Genomic DNA, 26694 nt, shown 5'->3' with positions numbered 1-26694 from the left:
ACACATCAAACTTATTGGGAATTTCACAAGAAAAACAATGGTGTGCTTGGTTTTAACATAACTTTATTTTCATGAGTTATTTACAAGTTTCTGACCACTAATAAAATGTGTTCAATGTGCTGCCCATTGTGTTGGATTGTCAATGCAACCCTCTTCTCCCACTCTTCACACACTGATAGCAACACCGCAGGAGAAATGCTAGCACAGGCTTCCAGTATCCGTAGTTTCAGGTGCTGCACATCTCGTATCTTCATAGCATAGACAATTGCCTTCAAATACGAGATGTGCAGCACCTGAAACTACGGATACTGGAAGCCTGTGCTAGCATTACTCCTGCGGTGTTGCTATCAGTGTGTGAAGAGTGGGAGAAGAGGGTTGCATTGACAATCCAACACAATGGGCAGCACATTGAACACATTTTATAAGTGGTCAGAAACTTGTAAATAACTCATGAAAGAATAAAGTTAGGTTAAAACCAAGCACACCATTGTTTTTCTTGTTAAATTCCCAATAAGTTTGATGTGTCACATGACCCTCTTCCTATTGAAAAAACAAAAGTTGGATTCAAAATGGCCAACTTCAAAATGGCCACCATGGTCACCACCCATCTTGAAAAGTTTCCCCCCTCACATATACTAATGTGCCACAAACGGGAAGTTAATATCACCAACCATTCCCATTTTATTAAGGTGTATCCATATAAATGGCCCACCCTGCATATCGCCAAATGTCTGTCAATGCCATTTACTGACAAACCTTACTTAGCAATGTTGGCTTGTCTTTTTTTGCTTTGTATACGTGTTCCTTAGAGTATCTATCTTCCTCTAAGTTCATGACATCATTAAAGTCCCCTGTTACTAAGACCGGGCACCTTGCGCTGGAGCCAATAAAGTCCGCCTAGTGTGACAAAACAGAGATAGAAAAAGGGGGCGGAACATACACAAACGCCACTATACAAACCGCGCCTTTTAGGCGGCAATACAGAAAAAACGAATCTGCCCCCTTTGTCAATTCTGTTAGCGATTAGAATATAGTCCGCACCTCTATGAACGTACACACTGACACCCCGGGAGTGAGCCGAGCAGCAAGTAGAACCTGCTATAAAAATATCACATGACCTAATCCCTCAGGTAAACACCGTAAAAAAAATTCTATAAAAACAGTGTAAAAAAAAGCTATTTTTTTGTCACCTTACATCACAAAAAGTGTAATAGCAAGCGATCAAAAAGTCCTACGCACCCCAAAATAGTGCCAATCAAACTGTCATCTCATCCCGCAAAAATGGTACCTTACCTAAGATAATTGCCCAAAAACTGAAAAAACTATGGCTCTCAGACTCTAGAGACACTAAAACATGATTTTTTTTTGTTTCAAAAATGAAATCATTGTGTAAAACTTACATAAATAAAAAAAACATATTAGGTATCGCCATGTCCGTAAAAACCTGCTCTAACCCCTCAGGTGAATACCGTAAAAAAAAAAATGTTTAAAAAAAAATTTTTTGTCACCTTACATCACAAAAAGTGTAATAGCAAGCGATCAAAAAGTCATATGCACCCTATAATAGTACCAATCAAACCGTCATCTCATCCCCAAAAAATGAGCCCCTACACAAGACAGTCGCCCAAAAAATAAATAAAACTACGGCTTTCAGAATGTGGAGACACTAAGAAATATTTGTTTTTCGAAAATGCTGTCATATTTGGTATTGTCGCGTCCGTAACAACCTGCTCTATAAAAATACCACATGATAATAAAAACTGTCCCAAAACAGCTATTTCTTGTTACCTTGCCTCACAAAAAGTGTAATATAGAGCTTCAAAAAACCTACCCTTAGGGCTCATGCACAAGAAAGTATTTTTTTGTCCGTGTCCGTTCCATATAATTTTTTTTCGCCCGTATATGGAACTATATATATATATATATCAGAGCTGTATCTGAAGCTGTTCTGTCAGAGTGCTAGTGGGGGAGGGGAAGACAGATGTAGCAGAGCTGTATCTGAAGCTGTTCTGCCACAGTGCTAGAGGGTACTGGCGAATATAGATGTAGACGAGCTGTATAGGAAGTAGTTCTGCCACAGTCTCCGCCAGTACCCTCTAGTTCTGTTGCAGAACAGCTTCAGATACAGCTCTGCTACATCTGTCTTCGCCATTACCCTCTAGCACTGTGGCAGAACTACTTCCTATACAGCTCTGCTACATCTGTCTTCGCCATTACCCTCTAGCACTGTGGCAGAACTACTTCCTATACAGCTCTGCTACATCTGTCTTTGCCATTACCCTCTAGCACTGTGGCAGAACTACTTCCTATACAGCCCTTCTACATCTATATTCGCCAGTACCCTCTAGCACTGTGGCAGAACAGCTTCAGATACAGCTCTGCTACATCTGTCTTTCCCTCCCCCACTAGCACTCTGGCAGAACAGCTTCAGATACAGCTCTTATATATATATATATACACTCACCTAAAGAATTATTAGGAACACCATACTAATACGGTGTTGGACCCCCTTTTGCCTTCAGAACTGCCTTAATTCTACGTGGCATTGATTCCACAAGGTGCTGATAGCATTCTTTAGAAATGTTGGCCCATATTGATAGGATAGCATCTTGCAGTTGATGGAGATTTGAGGGATGCACATCCAGGGCACGAAGCTCCCGTTCCACCCCATCCCAAAGATGCTCTATTGGGTTGAGATCTGGTGACTGTGGGGGCCATTTTAGTACAGTGAACTCATTGTCATGTTCAAGAAACCAATTTGAAATGATTCGAGCTTTGTGACATGGTGCATTATCCTGCTGGAAGTAGCCATCAGAGGATGGGTACATGGTGGTCATGAAGGGATGGACATGGTCAGAAACAATGCTCAGGTAGCCCGTGGCATTTCAACGATGGCCAATTGGCACTAAGGGGCCTAAAGTGTTCCCAGAAAACATCCCCCACACCATTACACCACCACCACCAGCCTGCACAATGGTAACAAGGCATGATGGATACATGTTCTCATTCTGTTTACGCCAAATTCGGACTCTACCATTTGAATGTCTCAACAGAAATCGAGACTCATCAGACCAGGTAACATTTTTCCAGTCTTAAACAGTCCAATTTTGGTGAGCTCGTGCAAATTGTAGCCTCTTTTTCCTATTTGTAGTGGAGAGGAGTGGTACCCGGTGGGGTCTTCTGCTGTTGTAGCCCATCCGCCTCAAGGTTGTGCGTGTTGTGGCTTCACAAATGCTTTGCTGCATACCTCGGTTGTAACGAGTGGTTATTTCAGTCAACGTGGCTCTTCTATCAGCTTGAATCAGTCGGCCCATTCTCCTCTGACCTCTAGCATCAACAAGGCATTCTCGCCCACAGGACTGACACATACTGTATGTTTTTCCCTTTTCACACCATTCTTTGTAAACCCTAGAAATGGTTGTGCGTGAAAATCCCAGTAACTGAGCAGATTGTGAAATACTCAGACCGGCCCGTCTGACACCAACAACCATGCCACGCTCAAAATTGCTTAAATCACCTTTCTTTCCCATTCTGACATTCAGTTTGGAGTTCAGGAGATTGTCTTGACCAGGACCACAACCCTACATGCATTGGAGCAACTGCCATGTGATTGGTTGACTAGATAATCACATTAATGAGAAATAGAACAGGTGTTCCTAATAATTCTTTAGGTGAGTGTATATATATATATATGGTTCCATATACGGGCGAAAAAAAATTATATGGAACGGACACAGACAAAAAATACTTTCTTGTGCATGAGCCCTAAGGGTAGGTTCACACTGAGGTTTTTTGAAGCAGGTTTTGAGGCAGATTTCCCTTCAGATTTTTCAGCCAACGGCAGAAGTGAATCCAGAAGGATCTTTTCCGATTCCTTTCGAACCCACTTCTGGTTTTGAATGAAAAAACTGCAGGAAAATTCGCCTCAAAACCTCCTCCAAAAATCTCTGTGTGAACCTACCCTTATTCATGCCCTTTTACCCAAATAACTGAAAAATAACGGGGCATATCTGTCAATTTTCTGGACAAAATGCTGTATTTATGAAGCGCTGCTCTGTACCATGCACCAGTGTTGATAGACCTGCGTTCACACTGAAGTCAGTGGACGCAGTTGGCGTATGTAGCCATAGGCCTGTATTCACCTGATGGAGGCCAAAAAAGCTTCCTCTTGGCTTCTATGGCAATTTATTACCTCAGAAAAGAGCGCGTCGGTCTGCCTACTCCTATACAGCAGCCCATAGCTTTTTTTAGTATTATTTAGTAGCCATAGCTTTTTTATTTTTTGGCTGATTGTCTTAGGTAGGGGCTCATTTTTTGCGGGATGAGGTGACTGTTTGATTGGTACTATTTTAGGAGGCATACGCCCATTTGATCGCTTGGTGTTGCACTTTTTAGACAAAATAGACAGGCAAAAAAATGTATTTTTTGGCACTGTTTTTATTTTTTTACAGTGTTCACCTGAGGGGTTAGGTCATGTGACATTTCTATAGAGCCGGTCGTTACGGACGTGGCAATTCCAAACATGTTTAGGGTATTTTATTTTCTTAATTTTTACTGAATTATAAAAGTGCGTATATAGGAAAATGTTCTTTTTTTTCTTACACTTTTTTGACTCAGACCCACTTGATTCTTGAAGATCCATTGAGTCTGATGCCTCTATAGTGTACTGCAGTGTATTTTCCATTACACTTAGCCTGGTAAGGCTCCTGCCTTTAGCAGGAGCCTGATCAGGCTTAGATATACCATGGCTGTGAAGGCGTCCGATTGCCATGGTAACCAGCGGGGCTGACACAGCAGCGCAGCGCCCGATGGGGGAGGGAGCTCCCCCTTCCATACAGCGGTCCTGGCATGGGGTTCCACTTGGCCATCCTGAAGTTATACACAGCAGCGCAGCCCCAATCTCGTCACCATTCACTGAGATCCGGGCTGCACTGCTGACCGCTGAAAGCCCGGACAGCTCCCCTCCTCCTCCGCTAATTCTACACCGTTCTCTCCTAACTGTTTGGGCGGCCGCGCATGCGCTAATCTATATTATTTGTGCCGCGTTTAGAATAGAGCTGCGCATGCGCGGCCGCCCGGAGCTGTGCTCGTTCGCGCTTGCCACTGGAACGCCGGAGTTCTTCTGCGCAAGCGCAGACCATGGATGCGGTAGGCAAAAGGAGGCTGTATCCATGGGAAACTGAACTAAACAATGAGGGAGGAAGCATGTAAATTTATGAAGAACGGTATGAATTTTTGTAATAACATAATGAGAAAAATGATTACTGGCACAACAATATTTGTATAAACTATAATCAATGAGATGGGAATACCCCTTTAACCACTTCAGCCCCGCTAGCTGAAACCCCCTTCATGACCAGAGCACTTTTTACACTTCGGCACTACACTCCTTTCACCGTTTATCGCTCGGTCATGCAACTTACCACCCAAATGAATTTTACCTCCTTTTCTTCTCACTAATAGAGCTTTCATTTGGTGGTATTTTATTGCTGCTGACATTTTTACTTTTTTTGTTATTAATCAAAATGTAACGATTTTTTTGCAAAAAAATGACATTTTTCACTTTCAGCTGTAAAATTTGGCAAAAAAAACCGACATCCATATATAAATTTTTCGCCAAATTTATTGTTCTACATGTCTTTGATAAAAAAAAATGTTTGGGCAAAAAAAAAAATGGTTTGGGTAAAAGTTATAGCGTTTACACACTATGGTACAAAAATCTGAATTTCCGCTTTTTGAAACAGCTCTGATTTTCTGAGCACCTGTCATGATTCCTGAGGTTCTACAATGCCCAAACAGTAGAAAAACCCCACAAATGACCCCATTTCGGAAAGTAGACACCCTAAGGTATTCGCTGATGGGCATAGTGAGTTCATAGAACTTTTTATTTTTTGTCACAAGTTAGCGGAAAATGATGATGATTTTTTATTTTTATTTTTTTCTTACAAAGTCTCATATTCCACTAACTTGCGACAAAAAATAAAAAATTCTAGGAACTCACCATGCCCCTCACGGAATACCTTGGGGTGTCTTCTTTCCAAAATGGGGTCACTTGTGGGGTAGTTATACTGCCCTGGCAATTTAGGGGCCCAAATGTGTGAGAAGTACTTTGCAATCAAAATGTGTAAAAAATGACCGGTGAAATCCGAAAGGTGCACTTTGGAATATGTGCCCCTTTGCCCACCTTGGCAGCAAAAAAGTGTCACACATCTGGTATCGCCGTACTCAGGAGAAGTTGGGGAATGTGTTTTGGGGTGTCATTTTACATATACCCATGCTGGGTGAGAGAAATATCTTGTCAAAAGACAACTTTTCCCATTTTTTTTATACAAAGTTGGCATTTGACCAAGATATTTTTCTCACCCAGCATGGGTATATGTAAAATGACACCCCAAAACACATTCCCCAACTTCTCCTGAGTACGGCGATACCAGATGTGTCACACTTTTTTGCCTTACAAGGTGGGCAAAGGGGCACATATTCCAAAGTGCACCTTTCGGATTTCGCAGGCCATTTTTTACACATTTTGATTGCAAGGTACTTCTTACACATTTGGGCCCCTAAATTGCCAGGGCAGTATAACTACCCCACAAGTGACCCCATTTTGGAAAGAAGACACCCCAAGGTATGCCGTGAGGGGCACAGCGAGTTCCTAGAGTTTTATTTTTTTGGTCACAAGTTAGCGGAAAATGATGATTTTTTTTTCTTTCTCTTTTTTCCTTACAAAGTCTCATATTCCACTAACTTGCAACAAAAAATAAAAAATTCTAGGAACTCGCCATGCCCCTCACGGAATACCTTGGGGTGTCTTCTTTCCAAAATGGGGTCACTTGTGGCGTAGTTATACTGCCCTGGCAATTTAGGGGCCCAAATGTGTGAGAAGTACTTTGCAATCAAAATGTGTAAAAAATGGCCTGCGAAATCCGAAAGGTGCACTTTGGAATATGTGCCCCTTTGCCCACCTTGGCAGCAAAAAAGTGTCACACATCTGGTATCGCCGTACTCAGAAGAAGTTGGGGAATGTGTTTTGGGGTGTCATTTTACATATACCCATGCTGGGTGAGAGAAATATCCTGGCAAAAGACAACTTTTCCAATTTTTTTATACAAAGTTGGCATTTGACCAAGATGTTTATCTCACCCAGCATGGGTATATGTAAAATGACACCCCAAAACACATTCCCCAACTTCTCCTGAGTACGGCGATACCAGATGTGTGACACTTTTTTGCAGCCTAGATGCGCAAAGGTGCCCAAATTCCTTTTAGGAGGGCATTTTTAGACATTTGGATCCCAGACTTCTTCTCACGCTTTAGGGCCCCTAAAAAGCCAGGGCAGTATAAATACCCCACATGTGACCCCACTTTGGAAAGAAGACACCCCAAGGTATCCAATGAGGGGCCTGGCAAGTTCATCGGAAAAAAAAATTTCGCATAAGTTAGCGGAAATTGATTTTTTTTTGTTTTTTTCTCACAAAGTCTCACTTTCCGCTAACTTAGGACAAAAATTTTAATCTTTCATGGACTCAATATGCCCCTCAGCAAATACCTTGGGGTGTCTTCTTTCCAAAATGGGGTCAGTTGTGGGGTGTTTGTACTGCCCTGGCATTTGAGGGTCTCCGCAATCATTACATGTATGGCCAGCATTAGGAGTTTCTGCTATTCTCCTTATATTGAGCATACGGGTAATGAGATTTTTTTTTCCGTTCAGCCTCTGGGCTGAAAGAAAAAAATGAACGGCACAGATTTCTTCATTCGCATCGATCAATGTGGATGGAAAAATCTCTGCCAAAAAAAAAAAAGGAGGGGAAAGGCGTCTGCCAGGACATAGGAGCTCCGCCCTACATCCATACCCACTTAGCTCGTATGCCCTGGCAAACCAGATTTCTCCATTCACATCAATCGATGTGGATGAATAAATCATTGCCGGGATTTTTTTTTTTTTTATATATATATAAAGTGTTTGCCAAAGCATAGGAACGCCGCCTCCTCAGCTCGTATGCCTTGGCAAACGTATCTGTTACTGCAGAGGAGAAATCCCGTCTTGCAGCGCCGCATACACCGACTTGCGTGTAATCTGACAGCAGCGCAATGCTTCTGTCAGAATGCACATCAGTGCTGCAGCTAGTCGATCGGTTGGTCCACCTGGAAGGTAAAAAAAGAAAAAAAAAAAAAAGAAAAAAACAGGCCGCAACGCAATAATTTTATTAACTTTGGAACAGAACATGTAAACTTTAACTTTTTGAACTAAACATTAACGTGTTTGCTTACTGGTGTTTTTTTTTTTTTTTTTTTTTTTACCTTTATAGAACAAACCTCTCCTTCCCCATGGGTCAATGTGCAAAGCGCAAATCGCCCAAAGATGTGGCGAAGTGCGTTATGCACTTTGTCCCAGGTGAAAGGAGACGTTTGCAGCAGCAGTGAGTGAATGGGCCCTAATAGCCCTGTGTGCCTGTCCTGGTGAGATGATCCCTATGCTAGGTGTACCTGTGTGTGGTACTTCCGGAAACACTCCCCTAAGCATAGGGCAGGGTGGTCAGGACAGTCAGGACAGAAATAGCGGGTGTCACGCCTTATTCCACTCCTGCTACAGACACGACATCTTTTTCGGGGTGACGGGTGGGTTGAGGTACCAGCAACGACATTGGGGAAATGTCGCTCGTGTAGACGGCTAACTACACTGGTGGATGGGGCCACGGAACCTCCTGGGTACAGGAGGTTCTCGATGATCTCTTCCTGAAATTTGAGGAAGGATCCAGTTCTCCCAGCCTTACTGTAGAGAACAAAACTATTATACAGAGCCAATTGAATTAAATATACAGACACCTTCTTATACCAGCGTCTGGTTCTGCGGGAAACTAAATACGGAGACAACATCTGGTCATTGAAGTCCACCCCTCCCATGTGAAGGTTATAGTCGTGGACTGAGAGGGGCTTTTAAATGACACGGGTTGCTCGCTCAATTTGGATTGTCGTGTCTGCGTGAATGGAGGAGAGCATGTAAACGTCACGCTTGTCTCTCCATTTCACCGCGAGCAGTTCTTCGTTACACAGTGCGGCCCTCTGCCCCCTTGCAAGACGGGTGCTAACGAGCCGTTGGGGGAAGCCCGCGCGACTAGTTCGCGCGGTACCACAGGCGCCAATCCGTTCTAGAAACAAATGCCTAAAGAGGGCCACACTTGTGTAAAAATTGTCCACATAAAGATGGTACCCCTTGCCGAATAAGGGTGACACCAAGTCCCAAACTGTCTTCCCACTGCTCCCCAGGTAGTCAGGGCAACCGACCGGCTCCAGGGTCTGATCTTTTCCCTCATAGACACGAAATTTGTGTGTATAGCCTGTGGCCCTTTCACAGAGCTTATACAATTTGACCCCATACCGGGCGCGCTTGCTTGGGATGTATTGTTTGAAGCCAAGGCGCCCGGTAAAATGTATCAGGGACTCGTCTACGCAGATGTTTTGCTCTGGGGTATACATATCTGCAAATTTGAGGTTGAAATGGTCTATGAGGGGCCGAATTTTGTGGAGCCGGTCAAAAGCAGGGTGGCCTCTGGGACGGGAGGTGCTGTTATCACTAAAGTGCAGGAAACGCAGGATGGTCTCAAATCGTGTCCTGGACATAGCAGCAGAGAACATGGGCATGTGATGAATTGGGTTTGTGGACCAATATGACCGCAATTCATGCTTTTTAGTTAGACCCATGTTGAGGAGGAGGCCCAAAAAAGTTTTAATTTCGGAAACTTGGACTGGTTTCCACCGGAAAGGCTGGGCATAAAAGCTTCCCGGGTTAGCGGTTAAAAAATTGTGTGGCATACCGGTTTGTCTCTGCCACAACTAAGTCTAAGAGCTCCGCAGTCAAGAACAGCTCAAAAAATCCCAGGGCCGAACCGATCTGAGCTGTCTCAACCCGAACTCCAGACTGGGCGATGAAAGGGGGAACTACAGGTGCGGCTGAAGTTGGGGACTGCCAATCAGGGTTTGCCAGCACCTCTGGGATTCTAGGGGCTCTACGGGCACGTCTTTGCGGTGGCTGCGACGGGGTCACTACTGCACGTGCCACCGTACCAGCTTCAACTGCCCTTCTGGTGCTCGCTACTTCACCATGTTCTACGGCAGTGCTGGTACTAGGTCCAGGGAGGGCTGCTCTGCTGGTGTATGCCTCACCACGTAATCCGACAGCACCAGCCCCACTCTGCTGCTCTTGAAGCGGATCCTGCGCAACCTGCGGTCTAGCGACACGGGGCCGGGTACGCCTGGTGCTATCAGGGACCTCAGCCTCCTCGTCCGAACTTTGGGTCAGAGAGCCACTGCTTTCTACAGGTTCGTATTCTGACCCGCTGGATTCATCAGATGAGGGTTCCCACTCCTCATCCGACTGGGTCAGAAGCCTGTAGGGCTCTTCAGAAGAATACCCCCTGTTTGACATGTGGGCAACTAAATTTAGGGGTATTCCCTGAGACTACCCAAGAAAAAAAAAGCAAGCCTGTCTTACAAATGGGAGGCTAGCGAAGTACCGGAGGCCGCTGCGGTTGATAAAAAATATCAAAACTGATTTTTTTTATCGCCGCAGTGCGTGTAAAGTGAATGTGCAGCGATCCAAAAAAAAATTTTTTTTTGTCACTGCGGTGGGGCGGGCGTGGGCGTGGGCGAACGCACGTGTGGGCGACCGATCAGGCCTGATCGGGCAAACACTGCGTTTTGGGTGGAGGGCGAACTAAAGTGACACTAGTACTATTATAGATCTGACCGTGATCAGTTTTGATCACTTCCAGATACTATAAAAGTACAAATGCTGATTAGCGATACGCTAATCAGCGAATAACGGACTGCGGTGCGGTGGGCTGGGCGCTAACTGATCCCTAAACTACCTAACCAAGGGGCCTAAACTATACCTAAAACCTAACGGTTAATACCAGTGGAAAAAAAAAGTGACAGTTTGCACTGATCACTTTTTTCCTTTCACTAGTGATTGACAGGGGCGATCAAAGGGTTAATAGGGGTGATCTGGGGGCTAAGTGTGGTGTAGTGGGTACTCACAGTGATGTGTGCTCCTCTGCTGGAACCAACCGACCAAAAGAAGGAGCAGAGGAGCACAGCAGCCATATAACCCCATCATATTTACTAATATGATGGGTTATCTGGCTGCTGATTGGTTTTTTAAAAAATCAGCAACCTGCCAGCCAATGATCGTGGCCGGCAGGTTGCTGATGAAATACTTTGCTACGAAATGCCGGCCCGCGATGCGCATGCGCGGGCCGGCTGTGACGAAATCTCGCGTCTCGCAAGATGACGCGCCGATGCGTCCAGGAGGAACAAATCAACCACCTCCCGGACGCATCGGCGCGGTCGGGAGGTGGTTAAGGTGAAAAATGGCAGGGCCCTGATGGGGTTAAACACACTGCTATTATTTTGAACACAACTGTATATGTATATACACTGCTCGAAAAAAAATAAAGGGAACACTAAAATACCACATCCTAGATCTCCATGAATGAAATATTCCAGTTGCAAAGCTGTATTCATTACATAGTGGAATGTGTTGAGAACATAAAAATGATCAATGTAAATCAAAATTAATATCCCATGGAGGTCTGGCTTTGGAATGATATTCAAAATCAAAGTGGAAAATCAAATTTCAGGCTGATCCAACTTCAGTGGAAATGGCTCAAGACAAGGAAATGTGGCCTCCATGTGCCTGTATGACCTCCCTATAACGCCTGGGCATGCTCCTGATGAGGCGGCGGATGTTCTCCTGAGGGATCTCCTCCCAGACCTAGATTAAAGCATCAGTCAGCTCCTGGACAGTCTGTGTTGCAACGTGGCGTTGGTGGATGGAACAAGACATGATGTCCCACATGTGCTTGATTGGATTTAGGTCTGGGGAACGGGCAGGCTAGTCCATAGCATCAATGTCTTCATCATGCACTGCTGACGCACTTCAGCCACATGAGGCCTAGCATTGTCATGCATCAGAAGGAACCCAGGGCCCACTGCACCTGCATATGGTCTCACAATGGTTCTGAGGATCTCATCCCAGTACCTAATGGCAGTCAGAGTACCGCTGGCTAGCACACAGAGGGCTGTGCGGCCCTTCAAAAAATGCCTCCCCACACCATTTTTTACCCACTGCCAAAACTGGTCATGCTGGAGGATGTTGCAGGCAGAACGTTCTCCGAGGAATTTCCATAATTCTGTGATTTCTGTCACATGTGCTCCATGCAAACCTGCTCTCATCCGTGTCAAATCTGCCAATCTTGGTGTTTTCTGGCAAATGCCAATCGCCCTGCACGGCGTTGGGCTGTAAGCTCAACACTGACTTGTGGACGTCGGGCCCTCATGGAGTCTGTTTCTGACAGTTTGAGCAGAAAAATGGATATGAGTGGCCTGCTGGAGGGCATTTTGCAGGGCTCTGGCACGGTTCCTCCTTGCACAAAGGAGGAGGTAGCGGTCCTGCTGCTGGGTTGTTGCCCTCCTAAGGCCCCCTCCACGTCTCCTGGTATCTGCTCCATGCTCTGGACACTGTGCTGACAGACACAGCGAACCTTCTTGCCATAGCTCGCATTAATCTGCAATCCTGGATGAGCAGCACTACCTGAGCAACTTCTGTGGGTTGTAGGCACCGCCTCATGCTACCTCTAGGAATGAGAGCAATGACGAAATGCAAAAGTGACCAAAACAACAGCCATAAAAGATGAGAACAAAGAAGAATAGAGGGAGGAATAATGTGACATAGTAGGATGGTGTTTTTGCTATTAGCGGATGCAATCTGAGGGAGCTGCTCTTTTCAATAGAAGTTCCTGTCATGGGCTCATGGAAAACAGATTGCCGGTAAGTGTAAACCAATATTTTTTCCCTTAAAGGGATTCTGTCACCTCCCCTCAGCCAAAAAACGATTTTAAAGCGGCCATGAAGCACAGCTTACCTGGATTAGGCTGTGCTCTTTTATCTTGAAATCCGTCCAGCAGTTACTGCAAAAAACGACTTTGATTGATAAGGAAATGTGTCCTGAAGGTGCCCAGAGGGGCGTTTTTTTCTTCCTAGTGAGCCCAGTACCGCCCCTCTTTCAGTGCCCAGCCCGCCTTCCTTGTACTGTCTAACCGCCTCTGCCACAGCCTCCCCTCCCTCTCCTCCCCCTCCCTCACGCCGAACGAACTCTCGCACAGGCGCAGTACCCACTGAGGGCTGCGCCTGTGCGATCATCAGGAGACTGAGGGCGGCAGCTTCATCTTCGTCACTGGGCATGCGCCGAGCCCAGTGACGTCCGATGTTCGCTCTTTCCCTCAGTCAGCCTGGTAGGAAGCGCAGAGGATTGCCGAGGATTTCCCTTCAGGAAAGAAATCAGTATTTGTTGGGGCGAATTAGGTATTATTATATTAAGTAAAGCTGTATTGTATTTAGCCGATCGGCAATCCTCTGCGCTTCCTACCAGGCTGACTGAGGGAAAGAGCGAACATCGGACGTCACTGGGCTCGGCGCATGCCCAGTGACGAGGATGAAGCTGCCGCCCTCAGTCTCCTGATGATCGCACAGGCGCAGCCCTCAGTGGGTACTGCGCCTGTGTGAGAGTTCATTCGGCGTGAGGGAGGGGGAGGGGAGGCTGTGGCAGGCTGGAGGCGGCGGTTAGACAGTACAAGGAAGGCGGGCTGGGCACTGAAAGAGGGGCGGTACTGGGCTCTCTAAGAAGAAAAAAACGCCCCTCTGGGCACCTTCAGGACACATTTACATATCAATCAAAGTCGTTTTTTGCAGTAACTGCTGGACGGATTTCAAGATAAAAGAGCACAGCCTAATCCAGGTAAGCTGTGCTGCATGGCTGCTTTAAAATCGTTTTTTGGCTTAGGAGAGGTGACAGAATCCCTTTAATGAATCAGTGAAAAAAAAAAAATATACTAAATGAGAGGGACCGTATGGGCACCATAATAACGATTCACTTACAGGATCTTAATTGGTTGACCTATAGCGTGTGGTATTACCTGAATCACTCTACCCGTAGGCCCCTTTCACACGAGTGAGTTTTCCACGCGGGTGCAATGCGTGATGTAAATACATAGCACCCGCACTGAATCCTGACCCATTCATTTCAATAGGTCTGTGTACAGGAGCATTTTTTTTTCACGCATCAGTTCTGCGTTGCGTGAAAAACGCAGCATATTCTATATTCTGTGTTTTTCACGCAGCCCTGGACCCATAGAAGTGAATGGGGCTTCAGTGAAAAAACGCTTTGCATCCGGAAGCAGGTGCGGATGCAGTGCGTTTTTCACTGATGGTTGCTAGATGTTGTTTTTTTATCACGCGCGTGAAAAACGCATCAAAGCACATTGCACCCGCGCGGAAAAAACTGAACGCACTCGCAGACAAAACTGACTGAACTCGCTTGCAAAATGGTGCGAGTTTCACTGAACGCATCCGGACCTAATCCGTCACGCTCGTGTGAAAGGGGCCTTATTGTAATAGAAATCAACCTTCATGCAGACAGTGGTGCACTGTAAAGCATGGGGGAAGGAGAGAAGCAGTATTTAACAAGATGGGAAGGTGGATTCCGTTAGAGCTATTAAGCAACACACCGTATAGAAAATACATGGGGGGCGATGTGTCAAGTATGTACACCAGAAAAGTGGCATACAAAAGTTTGAATTTTTTGGTGCAAGTGCCATTTTGTGTGAAAAATTTGGGCTTTCCTTATTTCCACCTCCTTCACCACTATTACAAAAAGTGGGTTGGAAGAGACAGGCCCGAGGACAGATCTGTGTAACGTGCTGCAAAACTGGCGCACATTAGACCAAAAATCTACACCAGCTTCCTAGTACCGTATGCCAGCAGGGTTTGCTGGTGTCCGAAACGCCAGTATTCATAAACTCCCCGCTATAAAGTGTTCTTCAATGCCAGAGTCACATGTCCACAAATAGGTGACAGACATTGGGAGAGAAAAGCTGCATGGACGCGATTATCTACGCCAGGGGTCAGCAACCTTCGTGCCATTCATTTCTATGAGAATTCTGAGAAGAGTAGAGGAAGTATGCATACTGGGAGTTGTAGTTTCACAACAGATGGAGTGCCGTAGGTTGCCTACCCCTGATCTACGCAGTCAGTCCCTGATGGACTTTTGCTGTACTCAGGGTGCACCTAACCTTTCTGCTGCCTGAGGTGAAAACTGAAACGCCCCCCATGCCAATTTCTTAACCTAACCCCTTTGCCACAATGAAAGCGCTCAATGCCCATGGCCCTTCCGCTGCCCCCCCCCCCCTTATGCCCCTGTCTGAGCCTCCTTGGTGGTGTACCCCTGGCTGTACCCAGGCATAGAGTGGGTTACATGGCATTGTATGGCCTCTCTAGCAACCCTTCCCAGTCAAATACGAATTTGGAGCAATCAGTCTTCAGGCGACAGACCGTACAGGTACAAATGGCACTACGGGAAAATTGCTGATCTGAAATGGCTTTTTCTTCCCTGTTAAAGACCTAGACATAGACCTGGAGGGAAATTCCTTGACTGAGAAATCCATCATCAAACCTCTGAGGAGGAGTTCACACCTGGTGGAAAAATACACCCTGAAATGAGCGCCTGTGTAAGGTTAGCTTCACGTAGTTTGATGTGGATTATGATTTCCCATTGTAATGTCAAGGAGAAAATGGGCTTCACAAAATCCGTTGAAAATGATGTATTGTTTAAATCACGCTTTTATGTAAAACTTTTTTTTTTTTAAATTTTTGGGAAGTTTTCGTTAATTTGTCCATGTCAATATATATATATAATACAAAAAATTTCAAACTATGGGAGTGCCATAAATCAAGATTTTCTGTTCTGTACAGGTAACGTCTCATTATCACCACAAGCAGAATTACAAGTAACACCTCTGTATAGATAACACATGATCCACCATTCACAATAGGTGATATCGCAGCTTATCAGCTCCCTCCTGACCTCAGCACAGGTCCTATGCCTAGAAAACTCCCCCATATACTACAATGGGGTCATCTCCTGTCCGTTGTGTCTACAGCCCATGTAGTCTTAAAGGGAACCACCCGTGACCTCCCTATCTGTTTGCATAGACGCATAGCTGTGGTTCACCTGATTAAAACACTGTTTTTCTTTTGTTGATCTAAGGCTCCGTTCCAGTTATACTTTTTCTTCATATAAAAATTTGGCATTTGGTGCAATAAAGGCATCACCATTGCTCTTACTGCACCCTAGCTCCGCTTTTTGCCACAGCCTCTCCTTGGCTTCTGATTGACAAGACCAAGCAGTGGCAAAACAGCCGGGGAGCGGCTGACCACCGTTCAGCAAACCCTCCTGCCTATGGGGCTCTGCAATCCTAGCAGACAAATGGTCACCGCACTTCTGCTAACGAAGCTGCATCGGCAGAAAAAAGCTTCAATTTTCACTGCGGTATTGGAATCAGACTTTCGCTGATTGGCAAAGGGTCGTCTTCTCTGATGAGTCAGAAGGATGGACATTGGCGAGAAACATCAGAGAAGAAATATCCTGCAACCCCTGCTAGGAGAGCAGACGCTGGTGGTGGCAGTGTTATGGTCTGGGGAATGTTGTTGTGGCATTCTTTGTGCCCACTGATCCATGTGGAAAGCACGCTCAACTGATTTGGGTATGATTACATCCTTGCAGATCACATACACCAGGCATGCTCAACCTGCGGCCCTCCAGCTGTTGCAAAACTACAACTCCCTGCATGCCTGAACAGCCTACAGCAGGGCATTGTAGTTTTACAACAGATGGAGGGCCGCAGGTTGAGCATGCCTGACGTACACCTATACAGGCTCGGACTGGCCCACAGGGGTACAGGGGAAACCCCCGGTGGGCCCCTGAGCAAAGTGGGCCCCAATTCTCCCACCCCCTGCACAAGTGGCATATAACACAGTAGACTTACTGGATTTCATACATATATTCAATGTACAGCACCTCAACCAGCCTATGTTCATATAAAAAACTTGTTAGATTATTTATTATATTTGAATGTATCCGTATGGTGGGCCCCCAAAATAAATTTTACTGGTGGGTCCTAGGTAACCCAGTCCGACACTGCACCTATACATGCTGATTGTCTTCCCTGGTGTGAAAGGGATCCTACAGCAAAAGACAATGAGATGTCACATGGCTAGAAATGTCTGACGTTGGTTGGAAGAGCAAGACCAAGACTTCCAAGTATTACCCTGGCCCCTAATTCACCCCAGCTTGAGCATATGAGGGACCACCTCGATGATCGTATTCGCTCTGTGGATCCTGCCCCACACACCCTCCAGCAGCTGTGAGATGCAGATACCTGTGACCACCTACCCGGACCTTATGGAAACACTCCCAGCCTGTCTAGCTGCTGTCTGTGCTGCACACGGCCGTTGCTCTGGATATTAGCTGGTGGTCCTAATAATGTGGCTTGAGTATGTATCTACTCAGGGCACTAAAAACCCAATGATACATGGCTGTTAAAAATGGATGCACAGACTGATGGAAAATGGCCATTAAAAAGAACTGACAGGGTGACTGTTTTTAATGGCCATTTTTTTTTCCCACTCGTGTGCATGAGTCCTTAGGGCTCTTTCACACTTGCGTTGTCCGGATCCGGCGTGTACTCCACTTGCCGGAATTACACGCCGGATCCGGAAAAACGCAAGTGTACTGAAAGCATTTGAAGACGGATCCGTCTTCAAAATGCTTTCAGTGTTACTATGGCAGCCAGGACGCTATTAAAGTCCTGGTTGCCATAGTAGGAGTGGGGGAGCAACATACTTACAGTCCGCGCGGCTCCCGGGGCGCTCCAGAATGACGTCAGAGCGCCCCATGCGCATGGATGACGTGCCATGCGATCACGTGATCAATGCGCTTGGGGCGCCCTGACGTCACTCTGGAGCGCCCCGGGAGCCGCACGGACGGTACGTATGCTGCTCCCCCGCTCCCCACTACACTTTACCATGGCTGCCAGGACTTTAGCGTCCCGGCAGCCATGGTAACCATTGAGAAAAAGCTAAACGTCGTATCCGGCAATGCGCCGAAACGCCGTTTAGCTTAAGGCCGGATCAATGCCTTTCAATGGGCATTAATTCCGGATCCGGCCTTTCGGCAAGTCTTCAGGATTTTTGGCCGGAGCAAAAAGCGCAGCATGCTGCGGTATTTTCTCCGGCCAAAACACGTTCCGTTCCGGAACTGAAGACATCCTGATGCATCCTGAACGGATTTCACTCCATTCAGAATGCATTAGGATAAAACTCATCAGGATTCTTCCGGCATAGAGCCCCGACGACGGAACTCTATGCCGGAAGACAATAACACAAGTGTGAAAGAGCCCTTAGACAAACGGTCTAGACCTGCACCACATCCATCACAGGGGCTCAGACTGGATGATAACTCTGGTGCAGGGATGGACACTTTTCTGTAACTTGATGCCACTTATTAGTTGGCTTAGTTTGAGACAGAATTTTACAGAATTGTGGCACGAATTTGGTGCATATTATTCCACAGACATGGGGCAGGAGCAGATGCTCCAAAATCTAGGTGCAGTCACATCAGTAAACGTGGGCCAGTGAATGTAGTGTGCAGCACCAAGGGGGAGCATCTGAGATCTCCATAATGCGCAACCAGGCAAGGAGACCACAAATCGCTTGAGAGAAATAGACATTCAGGGACATAACGTTGTCTATTATGGAGGCGGTTGGGGTTCCACAAACTGGTTGCTGGCCACGTCTGCCCTGCTCTTTTAATGGGAAGCAGCCAGCCGTCACATTAGCTCATTCATGACCTACCGCAGCTTAGGCATCGGTTTAGGATACTTTACTGTAGAAAGAAGACCCATAGCAATGCTGAAGACATTTTATGGAGAACAGTGTTAGTATCAGCAGCATAAAATATGACATGTAATCATGGATGGAGCTTACTTCCACCTTAGGTCACATATAAGAGCTATATGGTCAGACGGGTGTGAAACGCTAGGCAGAGCCTGGTGGCTGGTGACTTCTTCATGACTTGGCATAGGAATCACTTGTTCCACATCTAAACTTTCAGAGTCAATGAATATATAATCTAAGCAGCCATGGAAGCCACCCACATAATTGGTGTAGGCAGGCTCCCCGCTGGCGCTCTTTAGTTTCAGAGGGTGGCTAAGGGACATGTTGCAGCGTTCCTCATCTCCATTCGATGTCCAGTCTTCATGGTCCTCAGCGATGGTCCCATCTCTTATGAAACTGTACATACCAGTGGAAGGGGTGCTATTAAAATCTCCACAGAATATGATGGGAATGCCAGGGTAGAGTTCGTATGCCACATGTCGGATGTGAGATAAGGCAACAGCTATCTGAAGTAACCGGATGTTGCCACCTGTAAAGACAGAAACGAGGGCATTCTGATTTAAAATAAATAAATAATAATAATAATAATATCTGACCACGAGGAAATTTATCATGGTCTGTACATCCGTTTTCTGGTGTTAAGAAGCGTCACACATTTTGGCACTAAGTTGTACAATTTTTTTTTTTACTTTTAGAGAGTTAGTGCCGTTCATGGCACTTAAAGAAAAAGAAAGTGGGAGGGGCTTAGTGGAAGGGTGCTGACATCATCATTCCAACATATTTATCCATAGCTTAAAGGGGTATTTCCATCTTAGACTTGAGGCATATTGCAATGTCCGATAGGTACAGGTTCACCACCTCTGGGATCCAGATCTATACTTGGTATGAAGTCGCAGGGCGCACCTGCGGCCACCCTCCATTCACTCCTATGGGAGTGCCAAAAATAGCCAAGTGCTGGCTTGGCTATTTCCGTAAACCCCCATAGAAGTGAACAGAGCGGTGGCCTTGTTTGCGTGGGGCTCTTCCCATTCATTTCAATGGGTCTTCCAAAAATAGAGTGCCCTGCTTGGCTATTGAGGGGAATGAATGGAGGGTGGCCACGCATGCACGGTGCGCCCTCTGGCACTTTGCGGGCTCCGTTCTAAGTATAGTATCCTAGCGATACACCCCCAATGTTTAAGATGGAAATACCCCTTTAAGGCCTTGTTCACAAGTCTAATTGACAAGTTCTCAATGATTTACGGATGTGTGGTGTCCATGTTCTCCAGGGACAGCACATGTACCCATTGATTTTAACGCGTTTATTTACACATCCGTGATTCTCGACTAAACCTGGGTTAGAGAAAAAAAACACGGAGACGTGCATTATTTTGGTCCATGAATCAGCTCAACTATGCCGATTGAAATCTATGGGTCCCCGAAAAACCACTGACAACACTGATGGCATCCATGTTCTACTACTGGTAGAGGTTCTGGAAATTAAATTTACAGCCTAGCCATGTCCGTGGAATACGGATGACAAAAAACAGAAACCGACCAAACACGGATCCTTCAAGGATGAACTACTGACTATCTTGTCACAGATGTGTGACTAAGGCTTAAGGGGTTGCTTGGGCTACAGGTGTTGACGACCTATTCTCAGAATAGTACATCGATATCAGATCCTGTGGGGTCCCAACACCCCCACCGATCAGCTGTTTCTGACAGCCACGGCACCAGGTACTACAGTGTATGAAGCTCCGTGGCCATGGGCTGGAAAGTACAGAGTGCGGTGCCATGGCTGCCCGACCAAAGCAACTGATAGGTGAGGGTTCCGGGAGGTCGTACCCCCCACAGATCAGATCCTAAGGATAGGACATCAATATCTGTAGACCGGACAACCTGGGATTTCAGTTTGATATAGGCCTCTTTCACACGAGCGTGACGGATTAGGTCCGGATGCGTTCAGTGAAACTCGCACTATTTTGCAAGCAAGTTCAGTCAGTTTTGTCTGCAATTGCATTCAGTTTTTTCCGCGCGGGTGCAATGCGTTTTTCACGCGCGTGATAAAAAAAACCTGAAGGTTTACAAACAACATCTCCTAGCAACCATCAGTGAAAAACGCATCGCACTTCCTTCCGGATGCAATGCGTTTTTCACGCAGCCCTGGCCCCATAGAAGTGAATGGGGCTGCGTGAAAAACGCATTGCATCCGGAACGCAGAATATAGAACATGCTGCGATTTTCACGCAACGCAGAACCGATGCGTGAAAAACAACGCTCATGTACACAGACCCATTGAAATGAATGGGTCAGGATTCAGTGCGGGTGCTATGCGTTCACGTCACGCATTGCACCCGCGCGGAAAACTCGCTCGTGTGAAAGGGGCCATAAAGTTGTACATGCGCAGGCCGAATATGCGGCAAATTTATTAACAGCTCTGCACCTCTTTATAAATTCACCACAAATCATTCCAATGGATTTTTCACTAAAGGCACGTTAACATGGCGGGTTTTACCGCGGAATTTTGGTGCAGACAGCCACACCGGCCGTGTCCTTTCTGCCTCTTATACATTTCAACAGGAGACATAACTGAGGATCGCGGAGCAGCAGCTTATAGCACCGCGCTGAGAAGGGACATGTTTGTTCTCGCCACCGCTCCGTAGTCCTCAGTCCTACCTCCCATTGAAATGAATGCGAGGCAGAAAGGACGCGGCTGCCAGCGGGTCTGCACTAAAATCACGCTGTAAAACCCGCCAAGTGAATGGGTCTAAAGGTTAATTTACATTCTGCCCAGTAATGCACAGCCTCAGCCTCTCCAGAGATAAGCGGTGCCAGGTGCAGCAATAGATGACATATTATTTAGCCTTGGGCTGTACACCACTGAGGCCACTGACTGGCTGCAGCAGTATACAGGAGGTCTCCTCTGCAGCCACAACAATAGGTCACTGGCTGATGTCTGGTGGAAGAGGACGGAGCAGCAGCGCTGCATTGGAGGAGCTGAAGGCGAGGCAAGTTATTTCAGCATTTTACCAGCCCCGCAGCAGATTAGCATAATAACATAACTCGGACAACCCCTTTAAGGACAGCATCGTCTGGAGAAGCGCTCAGTCAATCACCTTTTGGGTGGAAGTAAAGATGGGTGTTGGCCACACATATTTTTCTGGGAGGATCAGCCGTGGACTCCAGGACAGACACCTAGGAGAACAGATCACATAGAGAAATATTAAAATGCTGGAAAAAAAAAAAAAAAAAAAAAAAAAAAAGTAACAATAACATGCTAAATCATCACTATCCAAGCAAGAGGCAGCTTTTGGGCCCAGTAAAATTGTCCAGACATGGTAGGTATTGGTCAGGCGAATGCCCTTTTGGAAGGGTGAAATGTCGCAACTGTGACCGTCACAAATCATCCAACACTGTTGGATTTTTGGTCGCAGCTTGCCAGTGACTGTCATCATAGAGCACCATACAAGTTGCATGCAGCTTTTCTAGGATTTCACAGCTCTAAAATAGTCACGCGACAGAAAGTGCAGTAACTTTTGCGACTGTCACATGACACACAAGGCCGTACAGCCCCAACCTTAGGCTATGTTCACATTTGCACTAAAGGTAATCCAGTAGCCTGTTCTAGCAGAGGAACAGGCTCCTGGAGTTACTGTGTCCAGCGTAGCCGTATACCGCCACATACTGCTGCATCCCCATTTACTATAATAGGATCCAGTGGCTTTCTGCATGCAATGGTATTTGTACGGCCAAAAGTCTGCATTTATGCCGGAAAGCAGTCGTATCCCATTATAGTCAATGGGGGAAGCAGCAGTATGCGGTGGTATATGGCTATGGCTTCTTTCACACTAGCGTTAGGCCTGTCCGGCAGACTGTTCCAGCAGGGGAACAGCGTGCCAGATCCAAACTTCCGGCAGCACACGTGTGCAAGCGTTAGTACGGATAGACAAGCCTAACTAGAATGGGGACGGGCGGGAGATGCGGCCGCAGCACGGCAAACATGCAGAGAGGCAGCCGGACAAATACTGCAGCATGCCGCTGTAACAGCCTGCCCGACCAGCATAAGGCTGAGTTCACACGTCAGTAGAACACGGTCCGTGAGATACCGGACTGGCATCCTGCTGAGTGCAGGAGAGCACGGCGTCATTGGTTGCTATGACGCCGTACGCTTCTTGCCGCCGCGGCTTTACAGCAATACACTTGTGATGGATCCTTTTTTCCCCCCGTTTTGATTTCACACAACCGCATCCTAACGGAACGGATGAATCAAAACGGATCCGTTTTATTCTGGTATTGAGCGCAAAACATTGTAATGCGTTTTGCACTCGCGTGAGAAAAATCGCACATGTTTGGTACCCAAACCCAAACTTCTTCACAGAAGTTCGGGCTTGGGATCGGTGTTCTGTAGATTGTATTATTTTCCCTTATAACATGGTTATAAGGGAAAATAATAGCATTCTGAATACAGAACGCATAGTAAAATAGCGCTGGAGGGGTTAAAAAAAATAAACAATAATTTAACTCACCTTAATCCACTTGATCGCGCAGCCGGCATCTCCTTCTGTCTTCATCTTAGCTGTGTGCAGGAAAAGGACCTGTGGTGACGTCACTCTGGTCATCACATGATCTTTTACCATGGTGATGGATCATGTGACGGACCATGTGATGACCGGAGTGACGTCACCACAGGTCCTTTTCCTGCACACAGGAAATAAGAAGACAGATGAGATGACGGGCTGCGCGATCAAGTGGATTAAGGAGAGTTTAAAAAAAATTTAACCCCTCCAGCGCTATTTTACTATGCATAAGTATAAGGCTGCGTTCACACCACTGTGGTGCCGCTGTGCTTATGTTGTGGACTGCAAACTGATCTGCAAGATACGGTGAAAGATGGAATGTGTCCTTTTTGCGGCGGGGAGACACAGACTTGGAAGCCTGTGGAAACACACAGAAACCCTTCCGTGTCTGTACCGCAAAAGATAGAATATTTTTCGCTGCATCTTGGGGTTGGGTCTGCACACCAATGTGAGTGCACACAGCCGATGCCAGCGTTCTTGCGGACTCGCGGTTCGCAGACTCCACAACACGGGCACAGCAGCACCACGGTCAGATGAATGTGGTCCAACAGCAGGCACATCTCCAGCGGAAACCAGGGAACACCACTTTAAAATCTAACATGCCTGCAAAAAAATGGGCTGTGGAGCAGTTTTAAAAACTGCATGGTGTGCACATTTCTGTTCACTTCAATGGCACATTTGGCCGCTGCTGAAAGAGTATAAAGCACACAAAAAAAATTAATAATTGTGCCAAAGGAAAAAAGGCTCCTCGTTGTCACTACTGATAGGCTACATAATAAATCATTACAACTGGAGTCGGATGGAGTTCCCCTTTAATTGCAGCTCATGTGGATAAACGCACAGGAAGTGGAGCCTGTGTCCACAGCAACCAATAATATTACTCCTCTCATTTTCCAGCAGCCCTCTGAAAAATGGAAGCAGCAATCTGATTGGTTGCTATGGGGGGGGGAAAAAGCCAACCTATCAGATCCCTGCGTTTATCCCTCTAGGCTGCCAGCGATGAAAGCTGACACGTCATTGGTTGCTCTTTAATTTTACAAGCACGTGGTATCAACCTGCTGTGGAACTACAGCTCCCAGCATGCCCCTTCACTACCTGTAGGGCGGAGGACCTCTGCAGCATCTTCTCCTTGGCGGCCGGGAAGCAGGACAGGCGCTGGAGCATGTCGTCGTGCAGCGGGTTCCCGGTCAGCGCCTCCCCCAGCAAGATGTCGTGCTGGCTGCACAGGCGGAAGCGGCCGCGCCGGTAGAACGTAGCCAGGCCTTCGTGCTGCTTGTCCTTGAGGCGGAAGAGTCCTTCCAGGCCAAAGGCCTCCAGCGCCGGGGCCAGGCTGTCCGAGAAGACGGCGCGGTCCACCTCCTGCAGGCAGAGCAGGTCGGCGCGGTAGCCGCTCAGCTCCTTGCGGATGAGGCAGTGGCGGTACTCCAGCTCCAGGGCGTAGGGGGCGCAGTAGGGGAAGAGCACGGTGCGGGCGTGCTCGGTCTGCGCGTACACGTCGGCCAGCAGGTTGTAGGACACCGTCCGTATCACCGGCTCCTCGGTCAGGCGCTGCGTGTACAGGTGCCGCCCATCGAACGTACAGGCCCCGGGCCCGGCCTCCACGGGGCCCTCCACCTCCAGCTCCCGGCCCTCCCCGAACCTCTGGCCGTCTCCGGGGGTGCACCGTACTTTAAGCCGCAGACCGATATCTCCGATAGCCGGGGTGAAGACGCGCTCATGGCCGGCCTCCACCCACTGTGGCTGGGCAGGGCTCCCAGGAGAGTCCCCGGCTTCCCCTCCGGCCTGCTGCTTGTACCAGACGAAGAGCGAGTGGTCGGGATCGGAGAACTCCAGCTTTAGACGCGGGCAGACCGGGAAGCCGGCCATGACGTGCCGGGGCAGGTCCAGCTCGTGGCAGGTCGGCGGGTTCCGCTCCACCCGGTAGATGACGTTCCCCACCAGCAGCTCGGCGCCGTCCTGCCAGGCCTCCGCGTTGGTCGCCGCCTCGGACACCGGCTGCCCCCGGTAGAAGAGCCGCACCGGAGGCCCCGGGGCCGGCGGCTCCTTCCGCTTCTTGGTCTTGGTGGCGCTGGCGGAGATTCGGGCCAGGGCTCTGCCCAGCGGCTCGGTCTGGTCCCTCTGCAGCTGCCGGTGGGAGCCGGACAGGGTGAGGGAGATGCTGAGCTTGACCTCGGACGGGACGGCCCTCACTACCGCCTTGTCCATGCTGCCCGCCCGGCCGAAGAGGCGCAGCGCCCCGCTAAGCAGCCGCGATGAGGCGCCGCTCATTGTACCGCCCTCTGCTGGCTGCAAACCACAGCGCCACCTGCTGACCAATCGCGGGAGTGCACCACGTGCTGCCAGTGATGCTGGACCTGGTTTAGGAATTAAAGGGGCTCTTCCATGACTAATGTACATCTTTTTTTAAATCGGACATCATGTAGTACGTGGCAACCTCTTTCTAAGGCTACTTTCACACTTGCGGCAGGACGGATCCGACAGGCTGTTCACCATGTCGGATCCGTCCTGCGGCTATTTCGCCGTGCCCGCGGACCGCCGCTTTGTCCCCATTGACTATAATGGGGACGGGGGCAGAGCTCCGGCGCAGCACGGAGAAAGCCGCCGGGCTAAAAAGCCTGACATGCAGTAATTTTAGTCCAGCGGGCTTTCTCCGTGCACTGCCGTGCTGCGCCGGAGCTCCGCCCCCGTCATAGTCAATGGGGACAAAGCGGCGGTCCGCGGGCACGGCGAAATAGCCGCAGGACGGATCCGACATGGTGAACCGCCTGTCGGATCCGTCCTGCCGCAAGTGGGAAAGTACCCTTAGGCTAGTTTCACACTAGCGTCAGGAGACTCCGGTGGGAGCCTGTGGGATCCGGGTCCTGCCACTAGTTCACGTGTGCCCCCGGACTGCCGCTCCGTCCCCATAGACTATAATAGGGTTCCGGTGGCGGCACGGCGAGAGGCAGCCAAACTAAAAGTACTGGCTGCCTCTCGCCGGAAACAGCCTGCCGGAGTCTTCTGCCGCTAATGTGAAAGTACCCTAAGTCCTCTTTCACACGACCGTTTTTCTTTCAGTTACAGGCTGTTTTTTTGCATTCCGTATATGGAACCATTCATTTCAATGGTTCCGCAAAAAAACTAACAAAATAAAAAACAGGAATGTACGCCGTATGCATTTCGTTTCAGTTTTTCCGTTCCTTTGAAAGATAGAACATGTCCTATTATTGCCCGCAAATCACGTTTTCGTGGCTCCATTCAAGTCAATGGGTCTGCAAAAAAAAAGGAACACATTCAGAAATGCATCCGTATGTCTTCCGTATCTGTTCCGTTTTTGCGGAACCATCTATTGAAAATGTTATGCCCAGCC

The 26694-nt window shown here is 47.6% G+C and overlaps 1 protein-coding gene across 1 annotated transcript; it reads right to left on the bottom strand.

Annotated features, from left to right (window-relative positions):
• Positions 1–18797: 18797 nt before the first annotated feature.
• PDE12 (phosphodiesterase 12) lies at positions 18798–25682 on the bottom strand. The gene is made up of 3 exons (XM_044301133.1): positions 24441–25682; positions 21885–21963; positions 18798–19315 (listed from the first exon to the last, which is right to left on the bottom strand). Exons 1-3 carry the CDS (start codon positions 25611–25613, stop codon positions 18873–18875), a joined length of 1695 nt encoding a protein of 564 aa, XP_044157068.1. The 5' UTR covers positions 25614–25682; the 3' UTR covers positions 18798–18872.
• Positions 25683–26694: the final 1012 nt, after the last annotated feature.

The sequence above is a fragment of the Bufo gargarizans genome, chromosome 7, assembly GCF_014858855.1.
Source record: "Bufo gargarizans isolate SCDJY-AF-19 chromosome 7, ASM1485885v1, whole genome shotgun sequence".
Lineage (NCBI taxonomy): Eukaryota > Metazoa > Chordata > Amphibia > Anura > Bufonidae > Bufo > Bufo gargarizans.
Note: the sequence above shows the minus strand (reverse complement) of the source record. Positions and strands in the feature narration are given on the sequence as shown.